We start from the raw sequence: 10,565 nt of genomic DNA on the forward strand, positions 1-10,565 counted from the left end.
CTCCCCTCCTTCCTCCTCTACCCTCCCCTCCCTTTTCTTCTTTCCTCTGCCCCCCCCCCCCCCCCCCCCCTCTCTCCTCCCCTCCCCCCCCCTCCCCCCTTCCCCCCTCCTCTCCTCTCCTCTCCTCTCCTCTCCCCTCCCCTCTATCCTTCTGTTTCCCTTCCTTCTTCCAAAGAAATTGACTTTGGAGGGTAGTTTATATTCAGGCCAGTAGAGGTCATCTGAAGTCTCAGGCTCAGGATACAGATACTTATTCATCTTTTCATTTGCTTCTCTCTGTCCCCCTAGAACTAAGTAAAGGGCTGTACACACAGCAGATGCTTAATGTACGTTGTTTGAAGAGAATTGAAGCTGAGTGTGAGTGGCTTATACTAGGGAGATGAGCCAGTTATGAGAGGGGCCAGAGTCACTCACTGCTCACTGTCTTAAGGCATTAGAAGGCAATGTTGTGCAGTGGCATGCAGAACTGCCCTGTGAACCTTGCCAAGTGTTTCTTTGTTGCACAATCCATGTAGATTTTTTTTTTAATTTTTAGCTCATTCATTGCAAAGCTATTTTTATTCTCCCATTTTCAGACAACTGAGAGACATAAAGTGAGGGCACACATTTTCTTGTGCATCTGTAATACAGTAACCAATCCCTTCTCCCCAATTCACAGTAATTGCCAGAAAGTTAACAGGGATTTAAATAGTCCATTTCCAAAATCACTGATAGATTTATTGGGCTAAAAAAGCACAGGAAGAGCTACTTAGGCAATCAAATGGCATCCTCTAGAGACCTGTGGGTTAGTGGTCAGAGACCAAAGAATATTCATAGTGTGATGTGATTCTAAGCTGGATTCTGACTCTCTTTGAAGCTTGATGGAGAGCACAGTATGTAGGGCAAAAAGGCTTGAATTCAAGACTGAGCCAGCTTGACAGTTTAAGTGACCTTGAGCTGGTCAATTCCCTTTTCACTGGATTGGATGACTCAAAAAGTCCCTTTCAGCTCTAACAGTTCAAGACCCGTGAATCTACGGAAAGATCAGAATCAACATTCTCTCTTGCAGTGTCCATGTATCCAGAAAGGAATCTACTAATTTTCTCCCTCTTACGGTAAATTTAATATTAAAACCTACCTATTTGCCCTCTAAGCAGGGGAGTTATAGGATTCATCTTACAGATCTAGGATAAATGTAGCCCTTTGTGAATGATAGAACATTTTCTCAGAAAACTGAGTCATAGATTAGGTTCTAGCAGGGTGGGGAAGCTCAGTAATCATTGAGGAATTTTAGAATACCTTGTAACAATATACAAACTTTGTAATGACATAGGGAGATACTTTGTCTCAGCAAAACACTATGTATCATAATAACAAGGTGGAAATTAGAAGATACTTTATAATAGCAAGGGTTAGACAATACTTCTTATTAATAAAGGCCCTTGTAGAATAGGTGTAACAGTGTAGGAATCATAAGCTACTTTGTTACAATATGTTTATGTGTGTGTGTGTGTGTGTGTGTGTGTGTATATATATATATATATATATATACACACACACATACACAAAATTATACATAGATACTTTGTAAGAAGAAGAGTCAAATTTGAATCTCATTGGTAACAAAGGTGCTAATAGGATATTTTATAACAATATAGAAGCTGTAGGTTACTTTTGCCTTTGAAATGCAACTCTTTTTACCCTGAGAATTAGAATCTTCAAATCATTAAGGTGAAGCACACACATTAGGGCTGGTCTTCCTTCAACAAAACTGAGAAGTCTGCAAAGTTCATCAGCCTGCTTTTTATATGTATGTTCCACTTTCTGCCTCTATGAAAGACAATATTCAGGTAAGGAGATTAAAAAAGAATCATTGACACCAAGTCATAAATGACTCGATAAGTGTGCCTTTGTTACTTTTCCTGGAGATACTTGCCTTTGACAGTCAAATGAATGAGTTTCTAAAAGCATAATTCTGAGAATCAATAAGTAGAATAAGTAAATATGTTCTTTCCATGATGGAGGCTGGAGAGGGACTTATCCACCACCACTTCACTTCCTCCACCCTTTTTAAATTTGTGTTTTTCCTTAAGGTTATGCTGTGTGGTATACTAAGAAGATTCTTCTAGTTCTGGTCAAGAAGACCCGGTTTTAAATCCTGCTTCCAGAGTCTGCTACCTGAATGACCCTTGGGCATGTCAGTTAATCTCCATGGGCCTCCATGAGAGAATTGGATTAGAGGGTCTCTGGGGTCCCCTCCTGCTCTAGATCTAAGACCCTGTGAATTACCACAATGTATGACCTGCTCTTTTTGGATCAAGTTAGAGTACTTTCATGTAGAAATGGCATTGTGTGGGGAAAAGGTATTGGGTGCAGAGTCAGCAGACCTGATTTTAAGCTCCAGCTCTGCCACTGATTTGCTGTGTAACCTCAAGGAAATCATTCTCCCTTTCTGGGCTTTAATTTCTTTCTTCTCTAAAATGAAGACTTTAGACTAGATGGTTTCTAAGATCACTAATTTCTAGATGACAATCTATGTTCCAAGGCTTTATCTGGCTTTAAAAATTCTCTGTTCTATGTTCTAAGTATCAACCTGCTGCCATAGTATGTGTTCTATGTTATACTGCTTAACCCTGGACTCCCTGGAACCATGTGTCACATTTTCTACTCTGATGCTTCACATTATTTCTTCCCACCCTCAACAATCTCCTTTTGACCTCTTTTCTCGGAATCATACTTAAATCAACTACCATTAAACCAGCTATCATGATGTATGGAAAAGGGTGTGGCAATGGATAACTTTATTGTAATATTCACCATCTTTTTGGTCTCCCAGACCAAAATTCCTCTCTGTCCATACTCCTTATATGTGTTTTCTTCTTCTAATAGAAGATCTTTGAGGTAGATTGTCTTACTTTTGTATTGATAATCAAGTAATTAGTAAGTATAATAAGTATTTATTAAGCCACTATTGTGTGCAATTAGCAGGTTAATATTGTTCTTGGTACATAGTAATTATTATAAATGTTTCATTCATTCATTCATGGTTCCTTCCCAGCTTTGACATTCTGAGATAATAATCATAACCAGAATTGTCTGAGGAAGTTGGGAAGTCCATGTCTTTCTCATGTCTGAGTGTCCCTTCTGTGTGGCCATGATGAATGAAGAGGTAGCTCCTTACCTTTACAGACAGGTAGTGGTCCACTCCAGTGGGAAGGCTGACCCAAGATACATTTGATGGTAACTTCTCCCATCAGTTCAAAACCTTCATAGCACATGAATGTGAGGGATTCACCTGGCAGGTAGAGTCGTTTGTATAATATCTGGTAGCCATTTTCAGGAAGCCCTGGGTTATCACATGCGAGAGTCTCTTCAGCTGCATTGAAAGCAGAATGTGACAGTTTGTCAGGTGATGCTATAGAGACAGGGTTCAGGGATTCAGGGACTTGTCATCCTGAGGTCTACACAACCTATAGTAATTAGCCAACAGTGACTAGTAGCAATTAGCCTTGACAATAGAAACAAGATTTACACAGCTTTTGAACAAAATGTTTTCAGACTGATGACCTTCCCAGGGGACAGTAACACCACAGTTCCTGTTTCTACAGGGCCTTATAATGTATGAAGAACTCTCTTTAAACTATGTTTTGCATGACTTCATATGTATGTGGATAACATATTGCTTGCCTTCTCAATGGGTGGGGAGGGAAGAAAAAATTAATGATGTACTTTCCTTGGAGTACCCTTGTGAAGAAGCAAGGGTAAGTAATTGTTATTGATTGCTTTTTATCCATATTTTACATATGAGAAAAAGAGGCTTAGGAAGAGGAAGTGACTTGCCCAAGGTCACACAGCTAGTAAATGTCAGAACTGGGACTCATATACAGGGTAACCTCACTCCAAATGTTTCACATCAATACTAAGTTAAAAACAATAACAATAAAACCTATTGCTATTTGTTATTGCTAGCAAAGACCCCCTCTGCATAAAAGGTGAGTCAACTTCAAATAGGCACATTATCTGTTAGCCCTTACTTTTGATGTGTAAAAGATCAACTCCAAAGAATTAAATTAACCATTCAGTTAATCCATAAGCCTTTATTGAACACCTACTCTATGCCAAGAACTTCTGTAGGCACAGAGGATACAGAGAAAAATCCAAATAGTCCTTGCCCTCCACATGCTTACATTCTAACAGATGTTTTTGTTGTTGGGTTGTTTTAGATTTCATCGTGTCCTACTTTTTGTGATGCCATTTGGGGTTTTCTAGGCAAAGATAATGCAGTAGTTTGCCATTTTCTCCTCTAGCTCATGTTTTGCAGATAAAGAGGCAAACAGGGTTAAGTGACTTGCCCAGATTCACACAGCAAATCTTGTAGAATGAGAATAAACCTGACTTAAGGTAATAGTAACACAAGGGGGAAATACAGACATCTAACAGGCAATGCTGATTTGCTGAATAATGAAGATCACTGAAGAGGGGAACAGCATGATTTCTTATCTCCCACCTCCAAGCCTTTGTACAGTGCCTGGAGCATACTGCCTTTCTTCAAAGCATGGCTTATATGTCACTTTCTACTTGAGGTCTTTCTTGAGACCCTTAGGTAGCAGATCTCTTTCCCTACTTAAATTACTTTGTGCTATTTGCACATATTTGTTATTTACTTACTTGTGTACAAATTATATCCCTCTTGTAGAATTACAAGTCAACAAACATTTATTAAGCCCCTGCATTGTACCAGCAGTGTGCTAAGTACTGGGAATACAAAAAAGATCAAAAAACAGTCCCTGCCCTCAAGGAACTTACACTTGAATGGAGAAGACAATATGTAAGCAACTATCTACAAACAAGATATATACAGAATAAATTGTAGATGATTAAGAGAGAGAAGGTGCTAGCATTAAGGGTGATCAAGAAAGGCTTCTTGTGGAAGGTAGGATTTGAATTAGAACTTGAAGGAAGCTTGGGAAGCCAGGAGATGGAGATTAGGGGGGAGAAGGAGATAGGGGAAGAGAGAGGGAGAGAAAGAGAAAGAGACAGAGAGACAGAGAGAGAGAGAGAGAGAGAGAGAGAGACAGAGAGAGACAGAGACAGAGACACAGAGAGAGAGAGACAGAGAGAGACAGAGACAGAGACACACACACACACAGAGACAGAGACAGAGACAGAGAGAGAGAGAAAGAGAGAGAGAGAGAGAGACAGAGAGAGACAGAGAGAGACAGAGAGATAGAGAGAGAGATGTGTGGAGTTTGAGGACAGGGTGTATTGTGTAAGGAATTGCTAAGGAGCCAGTGAGTTCCTCAAGGGCAAGAACTGTTTCCTTTGTTATCTCCATATCTAGAATGGCTATTGTTACTTAGTTAATAGTTTATTGAACTGAATTGAACCATGACAGAAAGAGCATGTGGCCAGGTAGTTTATTAGTAAGAGACCTGAGTTTTTGTCTTGGTTCTAATAAGTACTAGCTGCGTGACCTTGGACAAATGACTTCATCTTTCTGGGCCACAAAGGCAATACTGTTTTTCTTCCTTTTCAAACAGTGTTTGTTATGAAGAACAAATTTGGTAGGTGGAAGGGAAAAATAAACATTTATATAGCACTTACTATGTGCCATGCATTTAGCTAAGAGCTTTTTTTTCACCAATATTAGCTCATTGGATCCTCACAAGGACCCTGGGAGGTAAGTGCTATTATTATCCTCCTTTTAAAGTTGAGAAAACTGAGGCAAACAGAGGTTAAGTGACTTGTATAGGATCATATGGCCAGCATCTGAGGCAATATTTGAACTTTGGTCTTCCTGAAGCCAATTTGTAATGGGAATGTAAATTTTAAAGATCTTCCCTGCCCCTAGGCTAAAGTGCACCTGGAGCCTGGGGTGGGAAGCTTGTTTTTCAGTAGATACTTCTTGATTGGCCAGTGAGTCAATAAGGTTGTTACATTCTCTGAGCCAGGAGAAGGCTATATAAGCCCTGATGTGTAGCTTTGTTTTGGGGCTCACTTTGAGAAGTGTTCTGTGATTTGATCAGATGAAACTCTGGGAAGCCATTGTCCAGAGCCTCCCGGCTTTGAAACCCAGATGTTGATTTGGTATCGATGTAATGGTTGGACAGTTTGGAAACTGTCTACTTGATTTGTTTCTCTGTCTTGATAATTCTGTCTGTATATTCTAAAGTTAGGGGTGCTGACCTTTTCCCCCTGAACTAGGTAAATGATACATATGTTCAACTGATTAAAGTAAGCTTGTTAACCCATTTTGAGTTGCTTTCCTTTATCAAAGCAGATCCAAGAACCTGTGTTGGCAGTGACCCTGGGGTGCTTGCTGCTACACAATCCCAGCACTCTATCCACTATGCTACCAGCTGCCTCTAATAGGTAGCTGTTCACATGTATGTTGGGCTAGATGATCTCTGAAATCCCTTTAACTTGGATATTCTGTGATTCTTATGAATATTATTTGAAAATTGTTAAGTACTGTACCACCAAATTCTTTCATATTTTAATCCTACTTAAAACATTCCTCCCTGCTTTAGCTGGGTAAGCCTCTTTATTAATTGTTCCCTTCTACAATTCCTGCCTCCATGTCTCTTTGTAGACCTCATTCCTGTCCCCAACCCTGCACTAATGCTGTTCTCTATTCCTTCTGCCCATCATACCCTTTCCTTGGTTACACTCCTTTTTTGGCCATTGGCGGTCACATTCATCTCTGCTTACTTTCAACCCTACAAAACTTATTGCCTATGCCAATCACATGTCCCTTGGCATAGGAGCTCTGCTGTCTCAGTGGAGTCTGGACTATTAACCTTGTTATTTGTCCCATTTCCCTCCCCTCACATGAAGGTGATCTTGGGCTCTAGTAAGAGAGACAGCACTGAGTATGGAATCCTAGGGGATAGTCCATCTGGAATCTTTCCAGATCTGTTCCTATCTGGAATATTGTATTAAATTCTGCACAGTCATTTGGGAAGGGCATTGATAATCCAGAGAACAGCCAGAGGAGAGAAACTAGGATGAGGAAGGGTCTTGAGTTCATCCCTGCCATCATTAAGATCAGGTGAAGGGATGGGAATGGTTAGTCTGGAGAAGACGAGGCTTAGGTGGGATTTGATAGCTGCTTCAAGTACTTAAAGGATTGTAAGATGGGAAAAGCATCTGATGGTAAACAGAAGTAAAATTACGAGCAGTGGGTGAATGTTTCAAATAAGTCAGTTTAACCTAGGTGACAAGGGAAAAACAAAACAAAACTTCCAAACAATCCAAGCTATGTCAGAAATGGTTTAGGTTGTACCAGGAGGACCTGGTGGGTTCCCTGATGTCTTTAAACAAAGTTCCAGGGACTACTTAAATATGTTGGAGATGGGATTGTTTTTTCATGTATGCTGGTCTCAATGGCCTCTGACATCCCTTCCAACTCCACAATTCTGATTTTCCAATTGGGCTAGGAAGTTTCAGAAGGCAGGGGGTGGAGTTTTTAATCTCATTTGTAATCTCTACAGAACAGTGCTATGCATACATACACACATATTATACACATTAAGTGTTTATTTGTCAAAAGAGCCAGTGTTGTGTAGCAGGAATTATACTAGGTTCAGAGTTAGTCTTTGGGGTTCAAATCCTGCAGCAACTAATACATTAGCTGTGTGACCTGGGGAAAGTGACTTCTTTTCTCTGATCTCAAATTTGCTCCTTTGTAAAATAATGGACTCAGGCTCCATAATTTCTAAAGTCCTTTTTAGCTCTAACATTGTGTGTATGTGTGTGTGTGTGTGCTCAGATAAATGAGATAACATCATGTCAGAATGCACAATGAAAATTCTATATAATCATATAGATATTAACATGAAATTTTTTGAATGTTAATATTCAAATATGCATAACTGATGAGATGTGTCTATTTTCCTTTCAGTGTTTGTTGATGGGATGTATCTAGTTTCCTGCCAGCATTAGAGAAGATATGCACTTATCTGACAGATTCCCTTAAGAACAAGTTCCCTTAGGCAACCAAGGAAGGAGTAGGAAGAGGACAGAGAGGAAAATAAGAAGCATCAGGTTTCACTCTCTCTGTGATTGCCATTAGGATCATAATATTATTATCTGCCCTGCTGTTATACTCTGTGGACAGCTCAGCCTTTCCATCTGTCCTGCAGCTAAAGCCTCTTGTATGTGCTGTCTTCTCCATTAGAACATGAGCTCCTTGGGAGCAGCAATTGTCTGACTTTTCAAACTGTGCATCCAGCACTTAGTACAATGCTTTGTGAATACTAAGTTAATAATAAATGCCTTTTCTTTCATTCATCCTCATTATTATTGTGCTTCACGTTATGACTGATAGACATAGTGTTTCCTGGAGTCAGGAATGTCTCATAACTGGTTCCTGGAGGGTTCTGTAAGCCCCATGTTGCTATGTAATGGAAATGCAGATTTAAAGATCTTCCCTGCCCCTAGGCTAACGTGCACCTGGAGCCTGGGGTGGGAGGCTGGTTTTTCAGTAGATACTTTTTGATTGGCCAGTGGGTCAATAAGGTTGTTACATTCTCTGAGCCAGGAGAAGGCTATATAAGCCCTGATGTGTAGCTTTGTTTTGGGACTCACTTTGAGAAGTGTTCTGTGATTTGATCTGAATTCTGGGAAGCCGTTGTTGAGAGTCCCCCGGCTTTGAAAAACCCAGAATGTGGAAACCCAGATGTTGACTGGGTATGGATGTAATGGTTGAACAGTTTGGAAATCTGTCTACTTGATGTTTCTGTCTTGATAATTATGCCTGTATACTTTGAGGTTCAGGGTGCTGACCTTTTCTCCTGAACAAGGTAAACGATATATGTGTGACTGATTAAAGTAAGCTTGTTAACCCATTTTGAGTTGCTTTCCTTTAACAAAGCAGATCCAAGAACCTGTGGTAGCTGCAAACCCTGGGGACACTGGGGTGCTTGCTGCTACATGCTAGGAAAGGGAAAATTGCAGACATGAGTCAATAAAGCAGGAGCTGAATGGCTGGGGTATGCCTTATATTTTTACAAACCTCAATGAGTAGATAAGTGACCTGGAAAATGTCCTTGGTCAAGTAGTATTCATTCCAGGGTCCACCTCCCTCTTCCCAAGACAACTATGGAATTCATCGGGCCATTTGGTGATATGGTCATCTACACAACAAATCACTTGGCTTAGTAGTTTGTTAAAAACTTAGAGCTTTACACAAATGCAATCTTGTGCCACATTCAGAAAGGCAGAGTTTCTAAATACAGTGCCAATATTTCCATTGCTTTTTGACTTCATCAGATCTCATTAGGTGTCTTATCTGGATGCCATGGGTTAAGAAAGATATTGATAGGCTAGCAAGTGCCCAGAGGTGGTAACCAGGATAATGAAGGGCTTTGAGTCTATGTCGTATGAGGGTCAAGGAATAGAACTGGGCATGGTCAGCTTGGAGAAGAGAAGATGGGGAGAGGACATGATAACTCACTTCAAGTATGTGAAGGGCTGTCATATGGAGGAGGGATTAGATTTTCTGTATTTGGCTATGGAGAAAAGAACCAGGAGTAATGGGTAGGAATCCCTAAGAAGCTAGTTGGGGTTTAATGCCAGGAAAGTCTTCCTAAGAATGAAAGCTGTCCAGAAGTAGAATACCTTCCCTTGAGGGGGGGTGGGTTCCCCAGTCCTTGGAGATCTTCAGGAAGGAACTGGATGACAATATTTTCATTGTTCAGTTGTGTCCAACTCTTTGTGACCCCTTTCTAGGGTTTTATTAGCACAGATACTAGAGTGGTTTGCCATTTTTTCTCCAGCTCATTTTACAGATGAGATAACTGAGGCAGATAGGCCTAAGTAACTTACCTGGGGTCATATAGCTGGGGAGTACCTGAGGCCAGATTTGAATTCTAGAAGGTGAGTTTTCCTGCCTCCAGGACTGATGCTGCCTCAGGATAAGAATATTCTGAGCATGGGAATGGGTTGGGCTAAATGATCATTGAAGTCCCTCCCAACTTTCAAGTGCTGTGATTCTGCGATTCCTTTCTTGGACCAGACAATTGACTCTGGAAGAGGCCTTCTCCAGCCATGGAGCTAAAGGCAACCTTCAAGATAAATCACATCTAATACCTTGGGGATAGCATCTATTATTTGGGGCCCTCAAGGTCCTTTAGCTCCTTGATAAGAGATTTGGATTTGGAATCAGAGGGAACCTTCTAGGCTACTGTGTTTCCCCAATAATAAGACACTGTCTTATTAATTTTTTGGAAAGAAAAACACCAGAGGGCTTATTTTCAGGGGAGGGCTTATGTTGTCCTGCCTCAGCTCTCTTCCGCGGCACTGCTCTCAATGGCGCCAGCAAGCAAATCACTGGGGAAGAACAGGATGACGTGCTCACTGCTGCAGCTCTGATTGGATGCAGCTCGGAGTGCGGCGTGCGTTTCACCCGGGGCGGGGGGGGGGGAGACGGTGCATACAGAGGGTACCGTAATGTAGTGTGTAGCGCAGGGGATCACCTTCACTACAGTAGCAATCTTAATAGGGCTTATTTTGGGGGGAGGGCTTATTTTAGAGGAATCTTACACAGTAAGGGGAGGGCTTATTTTCGGGATAGGTCTTATTAT

At 41.0% G+C, this 10,565-nt stretch overlaps 1 protein-coding gene across 1 annotated transcript in view; it reads right to left on the minus strand.

Annotated features, from left to right (window-relative positions):
* Positions 1–10,565, minus strand: part of SEZ6L (seizure related 6 homolog like) — a 248,393-nt gene that overhangs the window by 18,631 nt on the left and 219,197 nt on the right. Inside the window, exon 13 of the mRNA XM_069081915.1 lies at positions 3,161–3,355. Within this exon, the coding sequence (XP_068938016.1) occupies positions 3,161–3,355 (195 nt within the window). The remainder of the gene's footprint in view (positions 1–3,160; positions 3,356–10,565) is intronic.

The sequence above is a fragment of the Petaurus breviceps genome, unplaced genomic scaffold (assembly GCF_028583685.1).
Source record: "Petaurus breviceps papuanus isolate PSGF00001 unplaced genomic scaffold, PetGlider_PUasm1.0 99, whole genome shotgun sequence".
NCBI lineage: Eukaryota > Metazoa > Chordata > Mammalia > Diprotodontia > Petauridae > Petaurus > Petaurus breviceps.